At 45.8% G+C, this 19,850-nt stretch overlaps 1 protein-coding gene across 1 annotated transcript in view; it reads right to left on the bottom strand.

Annotated features, from left to right (window-relative positions):
* Positions 1-17,974, bottom strand: part of tead3b (TEA domain family member 3 b) — a 51,305-nt gene extending 33,331 nt beyond the window's left edge. The window contains exon 1 of the mRNA XM_061832333.1: positions 17,903-17,974. Coding sequence (XP_061688317.1) covers positions 17,903-17,974 — 72 coding nt within the window. The remainder of the gene's footprint in view (positions 1-17,902) is intronic.
* Positions 17,975-19,850: the final 1,876 nt, after the last annotated feature.

Genomic DNA, 19,850 nt, shown 5'->3' with positions numbered 1-19,850 from the left:
AACCTTGCTTTGTAATTATTCCCAATAATCCAATGTCCACTCCACATCGCATGTTGTATGTACTTCAGTCCGTGTAATGCAAAAATTGTCCAAAAAAAAACAAAAAACAAAACAACAACCAAGTTCCACAAGCTCAAATAAAACAGGAACTGTAATAAAAGTCATACCGGTAGTTTAAATCAAAATCGAGACATTTCAACACTTTAAGCCCATGTTGAAAACTCAAATACTGTCACAAATGTTGAATATGACCTAAATAAAACGTGTTTTGCAGCAAGCAATAAATCCTACGCATCACCGAGGTTCCCACCGGCGGGATGGAGAAAGCCCAGACTGTGCGGAATCACATTTGCAGGCTTTGGAACAGGCGTGACGGCGGAACAGGTGGCGGCGCTATGACCTGGCAGGCCGGTGCGGCCAATCAGAAGCCGAAAGGAAGTCGTTTCCGGGAGTAAGCGCCGTGACGGGAATCAAAGAAAACAAGTCATGGTTTTCAGGAGTGTTAGCAAAGTGAGGCTAGGCCTGAATACAGGATGCCCTCGGTTTGTGACAGCCCAGATTGTTGTTTTTTTTTAATTGTATCATTGCTTTGTAATTACGACCTCAGGGTGTTTTCCATACAAATATGTATTGTACTTATGATATATAGAGGTTAGAAATACCTTGCAATGAACTAGCTTGCGCAGCACTGGAAGACATCATCGGATTGCCTCACAAGAAAGCCCCCCCTCGGCCGTATTTCATCTGATCAGTTTATTTTCCTAGCGTTGAAGTGATTTTTAAATCAAATGCACAAATATGTGTAGTGATTATGAATTTACCACTGTGCTCGTGTGTTTAGGTTACTTCAAGATTACAGCAGGCGCGTGATTGCCCAAAATGCATGAACTTCACGACGAGAAATGGGTCGCTGTCATCGATCTATTTTCTGTAAAGTTCGGGCTCATGAAGATCATGGGCGAGCCTGACTTTAGGCGGCAGACGCGAGGTAGACCCGGGAATGGTCGCTGGCCACTTGCAAGGCACATACAGAAAAACAATGGACAATTTAGAGTCTGTGGACAAGTTAGTTAAGTTAGGGAGCCGGTGGAGGAACAATTAGAAAGATGGAGGCATGCACTGGAAAGGAGAGGAATGAAGATTAGCTGAAGTAAAACGGGATATATGTGCGTAAATGAGAGAGGTGGAGGGGGGAAGAGTGAAGCTGAAGGGGGAACAGATAGCGAGGGTGGACGACTTCAAATACTTGGGGTCAACAATACAGAGCAATGGAGAGTGTGGTAAGGAAGTGAAGAAACTGGTCCAAGCGGAATGGAACAGTTGGCAGAAGGTGTCTGGTGTTCTATGTGACAGAAGAGTCTCTGCTAGGATGAAGGGCAAAGTCAAGAAAACAGTGGTGAGGCCGGCCATGATGTACGGACTAGAGACGGTGGCACTGAAGAGACAACAGGAAGTAGAACTTGAGGTAGCAGAAATTAAGATGCTGAGGATCTCGCTTGGAGTGAGCAGGTTGCATCGGATTAGAAATTAACACATTAGAGGGACAGCCAAAATTGGATGTTTTAGAGACAAGGTTCGAGAGAGAAGACTTCGATGGTTTGGACATGTCCAGAGGTGAAAGAGTGAGGAAATTGGTAGGAGGATGGTAAGGATGAAGCTACCAGGGAAGAGAGTGAGAGGAAGACCAAAGAAAAGATTGATGGATGTTGTGAGAGAGGACATGAAGACTGTGGGTGTTAGAGAGGAAGATGCACAAGTTGGAAAAAGATGACACGCTGTGGCGACCCCTAAATCGGGAGAAGCTGAAAGGAAAAGAAGAAGAAAGACAAGTTAGTCTTCAGTAAGCTAACATTTTTTGGGATGGGGGAGGTGTCCAGTACAAATTCATACTGCACATCAAGATTTCGAACCCAGAACCTCTCGACTGTGAGGCAGACGTGCTAACGGCTAGCTCACCGGGTAAATGTATTTCTATCATTTACATCGCGCATTTCATACACAAGGTAATTCATACATGGTTGCATAAATAAAAAGAAATGGAAAGAAAGAAATAAAAGAAATAAAATATTTAAACAAAACAAATTAAAACAACTGTTTTATTTGCTTTTGTTGAAAACAGAGTTTGGGAAGTTTACAAAAGGCCAAAAATGGCAACGAGAGAACTATTGATTTATTCAAGTGGAGAGGATTTATTTTGGTTGCACCGCAGCATTCAGTCGCCCGCTACAACGAACACGATATCGCCGACCCCCGTTTACAGTTTGTCAAATAACCGCACATCAGGCTGCTAATTTTGGCCGGCGAGGCCTCGGCGACGGGAGAACCCATTAAACAGGGTCACGGGATAAGAACGCAACACTGCAAACTGAACTCGGCACTGCTCGGGCGTCGCATCGCCAGGGGATAACAGCGGGTACATGTCGTGAGGCTTTAGCAGTCGAAATAATAATTATAATAATAATAATAATAAGAGTGGTGAGTGGTGGGCAGGGAGACCAGAAAACAAAACGTCCCCCACCAAGACAGCAACAGATCTGTTCAAGTGAGGCACTTCACCGAGAGTGCGGCCTGAATTCCAGACATGTCCTTATTAAGAAAGGGCTGCAAGGGCTCACAGTTTCTCCTCCTGCCTCCCTTGTGTCAAACCGACGCCCCCCCGACCCAGACTCCCCCCACCCCACCCCCTTTTCCCCTTTCCAACCACCCCACCCAGCGTCGGGAACGTCTCTACCCAAATAAGGATAGGAGACCAGCGGATGGGAGGAGAGGGGCGGCTGCGGCTCCGCCGGATAAGTTGGTTGGTCCGTCGGGAGTGCCGAGGGGTGAGCGAGAAGGGGAGGGGGTGTTGTCCAATTTTGGCGTCCGGATTGGGGTTTGGAAAACAGAGGGATTGTTTGAGCCGGAATGCAACATCAGCACAGCGGAGGGCGCGCGGGGGTGGGGGGTTTGGGGGGGATGTGGGGCGAAAATCTGGTTCGGTGCATCCGTCTCGTCACTTGAAGGAGACGTAATTAGCGATATACCGACGGCACACTTTTTGAGGCCTCGTACAAGCGCAAGTGCTTGAATTTCTGTGCTCGCCGACACTTGATAATATCCTTTTTGTCTTGCGACTGTGATGGAAATGTTTAAATATGACCAAATATTTTTTCAAAACAAACTTTTCTTGAACACGGCATCTGTTTTCACTCAAGTAGAACACTTTTGGAAAATACAAACTATCCATTCCTGACATTTTAACATCCAATTCCATGCTGGTAAAAGTCTTCCCAAGCATTTTACTGCTTCTTGAGAAGTTATGAAATTAAATTATGACAGGACAACTGATTTTAAGAGTGTTTTTCCCCCACGATCTAAGTACTAAGTCGAGCTAAAGACGGAACTCGAAACTCGGTGCTTGCCGGATGGCCAGGGGGGTGCTCGTCACGGTCGCTGCCCGAGCAATTTTTTAATAATTTACCCTTGTCTAAATGTGCTGTCACTCGTGGTTACCATAAAGTATCTCCGCATGGCTGACAAGGAAGTCATATCTCGGGTTGCTAAATCAGAACCGGAACACAATATCGGTGCAGTTTTAGGAGTAAGACTACAGTACAGAGATTCAGTACTGGCATCGATATCGGTATTAGCGCGTCGCTAAACATTTTTTTTTTTTTTTTTCACAACTTAAAACAATTTCCAGGTGTCGTCATAAAATTCAGCGACATGCTTTTTTCAAACCACCCCAAGGATCAACAAATACAGTACACATTATTTAAGCTTCCTGATTTTTTTTTTTAAATGAGCAACCACGCAGCCTACAAACTTCTCCAGTGGAACAAATGTCAACTGTAGCTTCTGAGGATCTGCGCATGTGGCACGGACCCCACATTGCTCCCCCACCCAAGCCAAAAACCTCCCAGAGAATGTCAAGACACGCTCAACTGTGCATCCAACAAAACTCCGTGCAGCCATCTTAACACACAAGATCAACTTTGAGAGATATAATATCACATTTCTTTAGCAATTTCATTTAAAGAAAATAATCCCTGGTTCGCAGCCATCATGCAAATACCAACATCAGTCCATATAGAAAAATGATTCCTGCGAAGCTACTGGGCCAAGATTTGACTTGAACTTTTTGATTAATGGTTTTCAGCCCGAGGAGTCAGATAATTAGACCTTGGCTAATTTTGAACACGAGGGAGAGAAAATGCTGAAATGCGGGACTCCGTTTTTCTTTTTCGTTTGAATTGGTTGCTCAGAACCAAACCGTATCAAGCGACGCCACACTGAGACTACGAACTTCGAGAGCAAAAAAGCTTCACGGTGCGACCGAACGGCACAATGAAATACTCAAACCCGGCACGCAATTCGCACAACACTCCTTTCCACTTTCTGGGAGTCGAGCCACGGGACGCCCAGACCGACATGCAAGAAAATTCCAATGTGCAGCAGGAATGTAAATAGCGCTGCAGCCCGCGCACGTTCATTCAAACCACGCCATTCATGCGCCGCGCACATGGGCCATCTTTCCTGTACGTGTTCCTCAGCACCCGACCGCGGTCACCTCGCCACGTCCTGTTCCCCCTCAGTCTCGAACGCCGTTGGCCGCCGGCCGGCGTTTATTGCCCCGCTTCCTTTCTTCTTCGTGCCGAAATGGGCTACCGAAATCTAGTTGTTTTTTTTTTTTTTTTACAACTGAGTCACTCGCGGTGCTGCTGGGTCACATGCACGGGAGGAAAGCAGCTGGTAAGACGAGGAAAAAAAAAAAGGGATTCCTTTGCAGGGATTTTGTAGAGCACGGGCAATAACCAGAAAACAACAAAGTACATTTTCCTAGAAAGGACAACAGATCAGTTTGTTTCCCTTTTTTTTTTTTGTCCAAACAAGAGGTCCATTATTTCTTAACGTGACACAAGATGGCCGAGGCAGCTGCGTTCAAGGGAGAGAGCAACGAGTTCCTTCTCAGCATTTTACCAGTCACATTTTTTCTAACTAGAGTCCTTAAAAAAATCTATTCATCGACTTTCTGTACCGCTTATCTGTTCAGGATTTCAGGGAACTACAGTAGCGGTCCCAAACCACCGGGATATTGACTCGCACATTTGGTACTAGGCCACACGTTTCACCCCAGGATCCTGGTTAAAGTAAGCCATTTGAAACTAGAAAGAGAAAGATTTTTGGACCCAGAAGCGGGTACCAAAATGCATACTCAGTTCGGTTTAAAAGCTAGTTTTCAAATAACAAAAGTTTTTATATCGGAAGAGTACAAGTAGTAAATATTTGATTCAGATTCAGAACTAACTCACGAACAACGAATTGAGGTGCCTAAACTTGCCGCGTTGATCTCAATTCAGGAAAAAAAAATGTCATCCAAAAGCGATGGAACACAGCCCTCTACGCCAGGGGTCGGGAATCTTTTCGACTGAGGGAGCCATAAATGCCAAAAAATTTAAAATGTAATTTCAAAACAGCCATGCAATATTTTTTTAAAAACTAAATACAGAAGTATTTGTGTAGAACAGTCACTTTTAGAGTACAATAAAGTATTTGAATTCTTTTAAATAACATTGTTATGATGTTCCTAAACAATGATGACAAAAGCACTTCTTACCATTAATGCGACTTCAGGTGCTTCCTGGTTTTGCTCGTGGCTTGATAGTCCATTTCATACATGGTCACGAAGGCATTGAGACGTCCGTCCATTCATCGTGAACGTAATTCAATTTGATTTCCCATCATGCTCGTACGACGGTGATCAGTTCTTGCCGACAGAGGCATGTCTTTTGTTCGTTTGATTATCTTGTCTTTATGCGAAGTTGGCAACGTCGAGCATTTCATTTAAACACACAGCAGAACCCTCCCTCTCCACAAAAGCTCTCCATTCTTGTTGAAAACTTCGGTACTCCTCATATTTGTTTCGTGGAGCGACATTTGTCAAAAGCGTTTCCATAATTAGTTCTTACAACATCAGCGTTAGACCCTTCTGCACCTCTGGACATCGACTACCACGCAAAAAATACTTCAACCCACTAGGTCAAACCATCTCTGCGTTATTTGCGTTGCCTCCCACACCAAACTACGGCAACCTTACGAGGACAAACCTTCTCTACACGACAGATAGGCAACCGCCAAAAGAGCCAGGTCTGGCTCGCGAGCTATAGGTTCCCGACCCCTGCTCTACGCGGATCTGTTATGTGAACTATTATCAGTGGTCTACAAATCGGAATTTCACAGACAAGCTGAAAGAGACTCAGACTACCCGCTGAAAAACGGACTTGACAACTAAATCTGTCTGAGGAAATAAAGATCTTTGGAAGACATTTGGTGAATCTACATGTCCATGGCAGTGAATGAGTTATTGCCCCCCCCCCTTCCCAAAACATGGGGAAACTGGGGGGGGGGGGGTGAGATGTTTTAAATCTTAGAAATAAAAATCATACTGCGGTGTGTAGAGAAGCTCTCCCAGCATGGTTGATGGCACGAACCGCGAGATGCTCAGAGCAAACGCCAAGGAATCTCTTTGTAGACCTGCTGGTTTCTCATCTGGCACAAGCTCAAGGTGAAAACTCAATAGCTTGAAGTTTGAAATATATCTCATAAATCCGCCAGTCCTGGAACTTTCCTGGCACAAGTTATTGTGAGGTCTCAGTAGCTACTATGAATTGGTTGACTATTTAGCTCGGCGATGGGGTGGAATAAGTACTTCAACTGAATGTCGTTCTTAGTCACCAATATTCTGAATTTTTTTCTCCACACACAAATACATTTGGAACACATTCCCATCGAGGTGATCGTTTTTGTTGGTTCAGTTCTTTTCATTTGAGATTGTCTTTAAACCGAAACGTTTGGTCTCCACACACTAAACCGCAAGCGATGCAAGTGTCGATGTGGAGGGAGCGATTTCGATCTGTACGAGGGTCCTCCAAACCCCAAGTTCCCCCCCCCCCCCCCCCCCGCGCCTCCCCAACCCCGCACCCTCTGCAGACCGACACACACACACACACACATTTGACAGGGGAAACAACAGGACTTGGCAGCCGAAGGCAGCAGCTGCTCTCAAAGGTCGTATTACAGGAGAAAGAAAACATTTTAGCTTGCTGCTCTGTGACAAGAACATGGCTCTCGCCCCGTCCTCGCGCCGTTGAAAGGCCTTCTTTGCGCCGCCTTTTCCACTTCCTCCCTCGCACGTATCCGCGCAAAATAATACGCGATAATTAGAGCCATGCTGCCCTCTCTGCTCCTCCCGAGTGTATGTTTGGCCCTAATAAATTTTGCTGCAGCTCCTCCAATAACTTCCTCCTACTTCCTATCTGGCGCAGAGCTCAGGAAACAATCAGAGCTTGAGAGTGAGAGGAACACACACGCACACATTTGCATTCGCAGCCCTTCGTCAACTCAAACATTTGTACTGCGTTACCAGTTGAGAGAAAAGCAATCGCGATTAGACTCATTTACAATGTGGAAAGACTGCCGCCGGGCATCTTACCCATGATGCACTTCGAAAATTTGCCGAATAAGAGACAGAACGGAAGCTAAGGAGCCTTTATCGGCAAACGGGCTTTACACAGAACTCAGCAAAGGCAGAATAGCTCGGCTAGCGGCCTCCGCCGGATGCCGAAGCTCGGGAAGCGGCCTCCGCCGAAGCTCGGCGACCGCCCCAGAACCATCCGCGTCTGCCGGCCCGGAGCTCCAGGGGCCTTCGTTCACGAGTAGTCAGACTCCAGCGTCCTTCCGCCCGGAGAACCATCCGAATATTCAACATTATTTCCAGCCACAGGTTCAAATCTGTATGGAAGTATTCCTCCCTCTTCCCGAACAACCGATACTGCTATTTCTTCATCAGATGGGGATAAATTTGAGAAATCAGCCCTGGGCACAATGTGATCGTACCTTACACATCACATCCGCGCACGTAAGTCATGCGACTCGCGAAAATGGCAGCGCCCCTGAAAAGTCGAAATTGTCGATAAAAATCTTCTCAAAACACTATTAAATGAGAGAGGATTTCACATCACGTTGTCAAAATCGAGTACGTATTACATGACCTATTGGATACATTGCTCATGCAAAGCACTGGATTTCCCCTTTAAGGTGGAAAATTGCTAACGCCGCCAAAAAAAAAGGTGGATAAAGTTTACCTAAACTTAGCTCAGTCCTTTGTAGTCTCGATCTCCATTTTAAGTCCAAATGGCCAATTTCAAATGAATGCTTGTATCCAATTTATTTGACTATTTCCTTGTAACATTTCAAAACAACACAAAGTTGTGCCGTTTATGGCAATTCCATTTAATTATTTAAGAATTATCTTTGTATCTGGGCTCCGGTGTCCAAATCAAGGTCGGCAAATGGTCGTAAACCCTTGCCAATAAACGTTGTGATGCACGATGACATTTGGCGGGGGAAGTTTTGATAAGAAGGTGCGGCGGTGAGGCGTAAGGCACCGCCGCATGTTTGTACTCTTCCCACTGTACCACTGTGCACTGTTACTTTTTTGTTAAATTTAACACGGCAACCTTTGAACTCGAGTGAGCCTGATGGTGGTCTTTTCCTTCAGAACAGCACACGCAAGTTTCGCTTTCTATTTTCATGCCGTTGTGTTGTTTGTGTGCAGACGTCGGCGTCACGTAACAAAGCTAACTCTGGCCGGGTATTTCCACTCGCTTAACCGATAACTGAAGCGCACGACAAACATCCTGACTGTGACGGTCATACGAGCGAGCAAAACAGTGGTTAGCACCAATGCTAACGCTGCTTATTTATGAATAAGTGCTAATCATGAATACTCGTAGAACAAAATCCTCTTCACGCAGTAGCACGGGACAAGTGAGTGTCAGGTGTCGGGGATGAATTTGTCAACCGATTCCTTTGAAAGGCTGTTTAAAAGGGGCAACAAACACTGCTTAGATCACCTGCCAGTCGTCATCCTCCACGTGAGACTCAAGCGCTAATCCATCTGGAAAAGGAAAGACTGACAAGCGGCGCGCCAGACTTGCTGCAGTTCTTTCTTGTCTTCTGTTTTTTTTTTTTTGCTTCGAGAAAGCCTGAATCAGCACATTTGGGGAGAAAATAAATTTGAAAAAAAAAAAAAAAATCAGAAACTTTCCAGGGAATGTAGCAGAGGGAAACCAATCTCGCCTGGATTGGTCATTTTGTGGTGAGGAGCGGTTACAAGTCATAATCTGCCGACGCTCCAGGACATGCACGGCCTTGGAGCCAGTGAACTCATCACAACGTATAAAATTGTGGCATTAAAAAAAAAAAAAAAAAAAAGCGATAAAACGCCGCTGAGGCTTATGACTTTGAGTGGGGACGGGGGGAGGGGTCGAGGAGAAAGGGGAACGCTGAGCCAACTTTGTAGCACACTTAATGTGGGCCTATTCATAAACAGCACTACTATTCGGACAATTGCGCACTGTTATAATAGGACCAACTAAAATTAATACCTCTGAGCCGCGAAGGGAGATCCCCCCCCCCCCCCCCCCACAACCCAAACAGCCTGAACGCGGGGGATTAAAGTGGTTTCACATGAGTGCCCTTGGGTCAGCAGAACTGGAGTGCGACACACCGAAGGTTTGTGTGTTTGTCACAGTAGCTCACAAACCCAAAACCTCGAAGTCACCTATTTCCCCCTCTTCTTCGTTTTTGTTTTTTTGTTTTCAGGCTATTTTCAAGCGGAACGTGACTCGTAGGGTCAGGCAACGAGAAGCACGTCGAAAAAAAACAAAGACGACAGTGTTCCCGACCGCTTGCTGAATCGCCTGCGTCGGCTTATCTCGGAAAAAGCTCACGGTCTGGAGCAGGTTTAAGCCGGGGCCCGCGTATTAGCGTACAGACAACGGCAAAGGACTGGACGCTCTTCGGAAACCGCTGCGGAAATGGACGAGGGTGAAAGATGGCGGGGGCCAAGACCGTAGACCTGCGCAGGCCTGGTTCCTAAACCGACTGCAAAATGCGAGTCGAGATATCAAACAACATCAATCGTGCTCGGACAGAAGATCTCGTTTCGTGGAGTGCAGACGATCGCGGGAAAGGTCAAGGGAGGTGCACGACAAGAACTCGCTAATGATCTGAAGGCGGGGACCGCCGGCACCAAGTAAACACCTCGTAACAGACTCCGCCGTGGAAGCTTGAAGGCTTGCAGGGTTCTTAAGGTGCCCCCGCGTCCTCCTTAAAATAAAGAAATAAACATGACCCGAAGACGGCTGCGGTCAGGTGGAACCAGAGTCGAACTTTTTGGCATCAACTTGAACTGCTGTGTGGAGCGGGGGGGAAAAATAAACGACACAAAGAAGGAATGCGACGTCCCGCCTGATACAGATCGCAACCCCCAAGCGATTCCCGGTACTCTCCGCGCACGACTCGTGCCACTATTCAAATCAAATACAAAATAAGCACTGTATTATGCAAACGCAGCAAATACACACTTATGATGCACAAAAAAAAGGCATTTTCGGGGTTTGTTTTACCACAAACTCAACTTTAAACAGTAAACAATTGCAAATACATTTTGAAATTAAATAAATTGGCTACAATTGGTCACAATGAGGTCATCAATAATCACATGAGACTGTTGAAGAGTCGACAAAACCTCAAAAAAAAAAACGGGAACAATTTTTTTGTTTGGCAGTTACACCGAATCAATTCGCAGTAACTATCCAGCCATCCATTTTGTTTGCCACTTATCCTCACGAGGGTCGCGGGAGTGCCGGTGCCTATCCCAGCTGTCAACGGGAAGGAGGCAGGGTAAACCCTGAACTGGTTGCCGGCCAATCGCAATGCACATGGAGAGAGACAACAGTCGCACTCACAGTCACACCTACGGGCAATTTAGCGTGTCCAATTAATGTCGCATGTTTTTGGGATGTGGGAGGAAACCGGAGTGCCTGGAGGAAACCCACGCAGGCATGAGGAGAACATGCAAACTCGGCACAGGCGGGTCCCGGATTGAACCCGGGACATCAGAACTGTGAGGCCAACGCTTTACCAGCTGATCCACCGTGTCGCCCACAAGTAACTAGCGCATAATATTTTGTAAATGGAATAAATAACTGGAGCGGCACGGTGGATCAGCTCGAAAGCGTTGACCTCACAGTTTTGTCTCTATGTGCCCTGCGATTGGCTTGCAACCAGTACAGGGTGTACCCCGCCTCCTGCCCGTTGACAGCTGGGATAGGCCCCGGCACTCCCGGGGACCCTTATGAGGATAAGCACCAAAGAAAATGGATGGATGGATGAATAAATTACTGTGGGAGGAAGGTTTATTGTGTGGCACCACATTTGATCAACATTTATGTTGGAGGCTGTAATGTCCTCGCCATTGTATAAGCTACAAAATGATCATATTATCCAACATATATTTCAGCGATATTACACATTTATGAGTTTTATTTTTGACGGTTGAGTCCGTTAAAGTGCATATTGTCAGCGGACAATTGTCCTTCTGCTGAGGGCCTCGCGCTCGACCGCTCATCACACGTCCACACACAAACGTTTTTTTTTTGTTCCGGGCCGGCTCGGCACAAGGGCAAGCGTCCGCCATTCGGACCGTGCGACCGCTTTTGGGCCAAACGCGAGCGGCGCGCAAATGTCGTGGCGGGGGAGTATGTAATGTCACATCCGCGCACATAGGTCATGTGAGTCGCGAAAATGGTGGCGCCCCTGAAAATTCATAATTATTGATAAAAATCTTCTCAAAACACGATTAAATGAGAGAGGATTTAGCATCGCATTGTCAAGATAGAGTACATATCACATGACCTTTTGGATACATTGTTAATGCAAACTGCCGGATTTCCCCTTTAAGCCTTTCTCCCTGTAGGTTTGAAGACAAACGGGCTGAGGCCCCAAACTCGACAGCCCCGCGTCCAAAACAAACGGACAAATGGACGCACTCGAGGTCTTTTCCGAGCCCACCCGATCAAAGCGATTCCTCTTTATTTGCGGCGCCCTTCGAGAGAAAAACCCGCTCACCGCCGACTCCCCGAGCAGCTGATAAACATCCTGGAGGAACACATCTGGGGACGGCAAGGAAGAGAGGAAAAAAACAAAACAAAAAACAAAACGAGACAAAGCCAAACAGAGTCTTTAAGGGGCTGAAAACTCTCAAGTAATCTAATTGACCTCTCCGACATGGCTGGGGTTGAAAACCCGTGCGTGGGGGACCGCGCACGGGCTAAATCGGCGGTGAATGAGAAACGTGGGGAGGCGTGACACAATCGCGCTGCTTAAGAACAATGGAGGGAATCTGTCATGGCAGCAAAACGCTTAATCCCTTCCAGATTTTCCCTCCCCGACAGCATCTATTACAAAGCATCTTCTTGGCGTGTCACGTTTTACCCGGGGACAACAATGTTTGGCCTGCCTCCTTTGTGTTTAGGAACATCACTTCCACATGTTGCGAGATCGGGACGGCTCGGACCGCCGACTGCCGCCCGGAGAGCGGTCCGCGCGCATACCTACGTACGTACGGCGCGGTACAGGTGGCCATTTTGAACGGCTTGACCCGTTTTCAAAATGGGAGAGAATCCGCGCGTGATTGCGTGTTCTTGGGGCCCGCATCGCGTGCGGCGCAAACGGGATGACTGACACGACACGCTACACGATGATCAAGTGAGGAAAACAATACTCAATTTACTAACAAGACAATATGACTTCTCAAAACAAGTAAATGTTGCTTTTTTTTTTTTTTTTAAATCACCAACATTGTCTCAAAAGTAGTGCATTTATAGTACGAAAACATAGTATACATAAGCATAGTTAACGCAGTATACACTGGAAAGGGGAGCCTGCGACTTTTCTGTCCCAGGTTTTGGCGCATGATGCTCGCAAAATAAATTTCAGCTGACAGCAGAGGGCGATGTGGCGAAATATGGCGGCCCCCTGAGATGGAGGAAAATTCCTGAATCAATTTGTTCCATTCTTATTCCATCCATCCAGCTATTTTCTTTGCCACTTATCCTCACGAGGGTCGCAGGGAGTGCTGGAGCCTATCCCAGCTGTCAACGGGCAGGAGGCGGGTGACGCCCTGAACTGGTCGCCTGCCAATCACACGATACACGGAGACAAACATCCGCGCTTCACAATCACACCTATGGGCAATTTAGAGCGTCCAATTAATGTTGCATGCTTTTGGGGTGTGGGAGGAAACTGGACTGCTTGGAGAAAACCCATCCAGGCACAGGGGGAACATGTAAATTCCACACAGGTGGGGCCGGGATCGAACCCGCAACCTCAGAACTGTGAGGCCAATTCTTCTTCCCTGAAAGTAATAGCGAACAAAATAATGTTTACACTGGTGGTGCCACATAGAACGTTTTTTAGCCCCGTTAAAATTTTGCGATTGTTAGAGAACAACGATAACTGCTCGGGATAATCTTGATGAAGATCTGCTCATCGGGCTTTAGCTTGCTTTTACTGAAAATGAGGAGACTGATCGAATTGGACTCGATTATTAGCATGCGTGTGCCCTTGCGTCACACAACCTATGATTGCAACGCACTTCTTATCAGCGTTAAGGTTGTTTTAAAGTCGTTCTTGTGTTTATGCTTAATACCCGTTATATTTTACACATAGAACTGTGTCTTACTTAATTTGAAGATGAGACGTAATGCAAAATACCATAAATGAGCTTACGAAATTAGTATCGATGTCATATGATAAAATCTTGATAATGATTACCGTAATTTCCGGCCTAGAACCAGCGACTTTTTCCACACACTTTAAACCCTGCGATTTATGCGGCGATGCGGCTAATCTGCGCATTTTTTTCCTGACAGCCGCAAGTCGGGCACTCGAGCGGAAAAGGTAAGAATGAGACTGATGGAATATATGTACCGAGGAAGTGACTTTTACTGGCCCTGTAAGCGCTATGCTAGCGTTAGCGCTGTGCTAGCATGTTGCTGCTGTATTACTTGCATGTCAGTGATATTTACCAGTAAGTTTTATTTTAACAGACCCTGTAAGCATTAGTGCTAGCGCGGCACTAGAGTTAGTGCTAGCTTTAGTGTGGCGCTAGCGTTAGTGCTTCCTTTAGCTCGGTGCTAGCGTTAGGACTAGCATCAGCACTAGCGTTCTGTGTACCGTCTTTGTAAATATCTTGTGTTTCAATGTGGGCACTTGCGGCTTTTACACAGCTGCGGCGTATGTATGTACCAAATGATATTTCCTTTCCAGATGTACTCGGTGAGGCTTTTAACATGGTGCGCTCCGTAGGCCGGGAATTACAGTACTAGTGTTTACTGAGAAAAATAAGATGAATGTTTAAAAAATATATGTAGTGGAAAGCCAGAACAAACCTACACAATCCCACAAATTAACCCGACAAAAAAAAAAAAAAAAAAGACAATGTGACAAGATAATTAGCTTGCGACAATGAGGCAGCCAAGCCGAAACATTAACAGGTTCTTCTGCTCGTCCGCCGCAAACCTGACAGACTGCATTCTACTGTTTGAGCAAACCTGTGATTAAAACTGCAAACGGAGGAAGAAAATGGGGGGGGGGGGGAGAAAAAAGAAAACCATACCGTCCGGGCTAAACGTTTGGCTGGCGTCAACGAAGTCACTACAGTACGGGCCCTAAGTGGCACTCCTGTCATTATCTAATTAGCTTGAGTATACTCCACTCCGGGACGGCTCGTCAGTGGGTGGCGCCCTCAAAAACTGTCTGCTTTTCCACGCTTTAAACGTTGACATTTTTACAGCTTGGGAACGCACAAGTATCAATTTTGCCGTGGAAAAAAATGAAATAAAAAAGGGCATAAACGGTTACTTTGGAGCCCGACAATTAGCACTAAAGGGGTTAACATCAATGGAATAGTGGCCCTCGATCGATCGATTGTGTATGTAGATATAGATAGATAGATAGATATAGATAGATAGATAGATAGATAGATAGATAGATAGATAGATAGATAGATAGATAGATAGATAGATAGAGATAGATAGATAGATATAGATAGATAGATAGATAGATAGATAGATAGATAGATAGATAGATAGATAGATAGATAGATAGATAGATCCGAACCAGATTTGCATCCAACATTGAAAACCGGCCTAACACGATTGAGCTGTTAAAACTGTTCAATCTCACTGAATTTGGGCAAAGTTTGCTACGTTCAGCGTAACATGAAACCAAATTCAACCCAGATCTGATCTGATTTTAAAATAACACACTGACAAATTCCAATTACCAAGTTCAGGCGTTTTAAAAATTCACATCTGATATGGGCAATATGTGAGTTAAAAAAAACAAAACATATTCCTTCCATTATTTGACCCGCTTATCCTCACACAGGTTGTGGCAGCGCTGGAGCATATCCCAGCTATCTGCGGGCAGGAAACCGGGTACACCCTGATTATGAAACCAAATTCACTCCGGAGATAATATTATTAGAATTTAATTACTGTGTAATTACAAAAATAATCACGCGATCCCACTAAACACAGGTAAGCACATAAAGGTCTGTCGAACATTATCGGTTTTGGACAAAGTGTCACTTTCATATGCTGTAACACGAAACCAAACTCACTCTAGATCTGATCCTATTTCAATTTAATTTTGCTGTCATTTGAATTCAACACTGACCAGGCACCGTTAAATCAACGGAATATTGTCGGAATTGAACAAAATCAAGAGTTTGACAAGCTCCGGTGTGAAACCAAACTCACTCCACATCTCCTCCTGATGTGCACAAACTGTGCAAGGTCAAAAGCTGTGTCATGAAATTAATTTCAATCCAGATCGAACCAATTTGAATTTAACTCACCAGTAAACACGATCAGGGGCTGAAAAACTCTGTTAAATCTGATCACGCCAGTTCAGAAAGTGTAACCTGAAACCAAATTCACTCCAGATCTGATCCAATTTCAATTTAATTTGGCCATCATTTAAATTCAAGACTGACACTCGCGATCATATAAGGCCGAGCACCAGCTCATCAGAAGTTGCATCATGAAACCAAATTCAATCCAGAGCCGATTCAGTTTGGATTTAAATGCTCACAATCTCACCTAGCATGAAATCAGCAGAATATTGTCGGACTTGAACAAAATTCAGAGTTTTACAAGCTCCAGTGTGAAACCAAACTCACTCCACATCTCCCCTAGATATGAACAATCTTAGCAAGGGCAAAAGCTGCGTCATGAAACTACTTTCAATCCAGATTGAACCAATTTGAATTGAACACACCAGTCAACACGTCATTTCAATTCAACACTGACGTTCCCGATCAGATAAGGCCAAGTGCCAGCTCATCAGAAGTTTCATCCTGAAACCAAATTCAATCCAGAGCCGATTCAGTTTGGATTTCATGCTCACAATCTCACTTAGCATGACCCGGCACCATCAAATCAGCGGAATATTGTTGGAGTTGAACAAAATTGAGTTTTACAAGCTCCGGTGTGAAACCAAACTCACTCCACATCTCCTCCTGTTTGATGTTAAACTAGATCTGATTTGGACAAACTGTGCTAGGTCAAAAAGCTGCGTCATGAAACTCATTTCAATCCAGATCGAACCGATTCGTATTTAACAACACCCGGAAAACACGACCCGGGCCTGAAAAACTCTGTTAAATCCGATCGCACAATCGGACAAAACGGGAGTTCACAAAGTGTAACCCGAAACCAAATTCATTCCAGATCTTAGGCTGTAACGCCGACGTTGGCTAACAGTCGAACAGAGCGACCAATCGATCCAGAGAATGGATCGGTGGGCGTTAGTTTGATATTATACTGACAACGCAATTTCACGCAACCCGGGCCCATTAACCGACGTCTGATGTTTACGAAATGTCCACAGACCGAAGCCGTCCCATCAAACCAAATTCATTCCAGAATCAGAATCGATTGATTTGACGACAACTGTTATTTCATTTTAACAGGTTTTTTTTTTTTTTTAAGTGATTAATACTTTCTTAAGACACTTTTTGTATAGTTACACGTCAAGTTTGAGGCAAGTGTATGATTTAGGAAAACAAAACAAAAAAAGTTTCTCTTACCTCAGCAAATGGAGAGTTCCGAAACGGTCTCGGATCAGTCGGGAGGGGGGGGGGGCAATATAATCGCTTCAAAACGGTTCAGCTTCTCTTGCGCGAGAGAACCGCTGCGTGGAACGACAAACAAATAAAGCACACATGTCTGAGCTTTTTTTTTTTTTTTTTTTTTTTTCGGTTTTCGTGCCAACATCCCCAACACCCCCCCCCCCCATACACACGCACACACAAACACACACGCATCCCTCCACCCACCCCCTCCCCGTCGCCGGTTCTCCCCCGCCGAAGACATCCCTCTCCGTCCGGCGAGACTGAAGTACAGCCGTCGAACGCAGCGCCGAGCGGGCTTCCCTTCCTTCCTTCCTTCCTTCCTTCCTCCCCTCTCTCCCTCCGCGGAAAAATGTCAAAAATGACAATGATCCGAAAACTTCGCGGAGGGAGAGCGGAGAGGGAGCGAGTGAGCGTGGAGGAAGAATTAAAAAAAAAAAAAAAAAAAAAAAAAAACACAGCAGCAGCGGCGGCGGCGGCGACGGCGGCCTCGGTGGTCAAGAAGAAACTTTTTTTTTTTTTTTAGCGTGGAACTTACCTTGTTACAATTCGCTCTTCCAGCCACACAAACTTGCTCAATATTTTTTTTTTTTTTTTTTGGGAGGGGGGGGGCGTTGGGGTGAGGAGGGGGAGGTGGTGTTGAATTCCCGACCGGCGCCCTCTGTTTTGCCCCGATATTTTCTCCGGAGGTTTGACAGAAGAAGTGGAATGTGAAGTATGACTTTGGTATGAAATCAACGCACTACACTGCGAGAGACGAAAAAGGGGGGAGGGAGAGAGAGAGAGAGAGAGAGAGAGAGAGAGAGAGAGAGAGAGGTGGAAAAAAAACAGAAAGATGTCCGCCGAGGAACCATTGGTGAGCGTCAGTCAACAAACTAAGGGGCGGGACTCCGGCGTGTTGGAGAGCCGCACGGGGAGCTTCCCTCCTCGGCCTCCTCTGCCGAGCATGGCGGGGAGTGACGGAGGCATTTGAAAATAGAGTAAAGGACGATAATTTCACTAACACATGTTTTCACAGTCATGGAATGGGTTTACTATGATATCCACCTATCCACTCATTTTCTTAGACGCTTATCCTCACAAGGGTCGCAGGGAGTGCCGGAGCCTATCCCAGCTGTCAACGGGCAGGAGGCGGGCGGGGTACACCCTGAACTGGTTGCCAGCGAACAGCCCCACTCAAAATCACACCTATGGGCAATTTAAAGCATCCAATTAATGTTGCATGTTACAAGTCACTCGAATCTCAAGGGACAACTCTTTTGAGGTTTTTTGGGGACGACTTTTTACTTTTGGTTGAATCCAGAACTGGAGCCGATTTCATGGCACCCAACCCCAAAACCTCAAATAAGGCAAACATTTGCACACATACCACTATAATAATACGTCTCTTAAAATGTGTGTACTTCAATTTTGTAAAGAATATATGTGATTTTGCTACGTCCTACACGGTGCTCGGCTAACAGGTGGTGAAATGATTAATAACTTTTTTTTTTTTAAATAGCGCGACAAACTAACACTTTAATGGATTGTTTAACATAGATGCAGCAACTCATGTAGACATAATACTCAACATTTATCCTCTCTGGAAAAAAAAGGTAATATTACATCAACTTACTCAGCAGTTGTAATGGTCTTAATGTACACGTTTGCATTATACTGGCACCTTGTGGTCAAAGCGCACACTCAAGGCGCTGCACAATGAATGCATGAAATCACGACATATAGGATTTTTTTTTTTTTTACGTTCTATTGTTTAGAGATTTTTTTTTACAAGTACTTTTCAAAGTACACCATTGTAGAGCGCCATTTTTCTGATTTAAAAATCATTTCATACTTGAAATTAAACGGATTACTGTCATTTCCATTCATTTCAATGGGGAAAGATGTTCTGAGTTTTGAATAGTGGTTAGGATTAGCAGCTCTGGGTTTGGTATTACTGGAGCGGGTTAGGAGGAGTTACATTTATTTTGATTTTGAAGTGGATTATCTTAATTGGTGTGTATTTTGTTCAGACGGAGAAAAATAACTGCAGCCCTTGAGCAGTCCCCCCCCCCCCGCAACAGCTCCTTCTTTTGGTCAGCAACAACGTTGCAAGCCTTTCTGACGGAATGCGTTGGTCCACAAACGAGGCGGGCACGTGTGCCAAACGGGCCGACGTCTGTCGCAGCGAGAAAAAGAAGCGCTCGGCTTTCTCGAGAGCATCCATCCGGAAAAGGCCTCGGTGAACCTGCAAGTTCGGACAACCGCCTGAGCAGGTTGAGGCAGAATACACACCTTTCTCTCACTTGGCCTCTGAGCTGACACCTCAAACAGGTTTTTCCATTTTCGGTGAGCGGCTCCGGGGCGACGCAAACTTATCTGATGAGCCGCAAAGCCGCCCGCCGGCTTTTACGCCGGAGAGAGCTATAAAAACTGAACATAAATCTAACGTGGCGACGGAGTCGGCGCGGCGAGGCCTCGGCAAAAAGGACGGCTTCAGGTCAGTTTGTTGATTCCATCCGTCCGTTTTCTTTGCCGCTTATCCTCACGAGGGTCGCAGGGGAGCGCCGGAGGCCGTCCCAGCTGTCAACGGGCAGGAGGCGGGGTACACCCTGAACTGGTCGCCAGCCAAATCGCGGGGCACATCGAGACGAGAAGCGGCTGCACTTACAATCGCACCTATGGGCAATTTAGAGTGTCAGTGTTTTTGGGATGTGGGAGGAAACCGGAAACCCACGTAGGCACAGGGAGAACATGCAAACTCCACACAGGAAGGCCCGGGATCAAACCCGGGACCTCAGAACTGTGAGGCCAACGCTTTACCAGCTGACCCAACGTCCCCGGC

The sequence above is a fragment of the Syngnathoides biaculeatus genome, chromosome 10 (genome assembly GCF_019802595.1).
Source record: "Syngnathoides biaculeatus isolate LvHL_M chromosome 10, ASM1980259v1, whole genome shotgun sequence".
NCBI lineage: Eukaryota > Metazoa > Chordata > Actinopteri > Syngnathiformes > Syngnathidae > Syngnathoides > Syngnathoides biaculeatus.
This window is presented reverse-complemented; position numbering and strand designations above follow the sequence as displayed.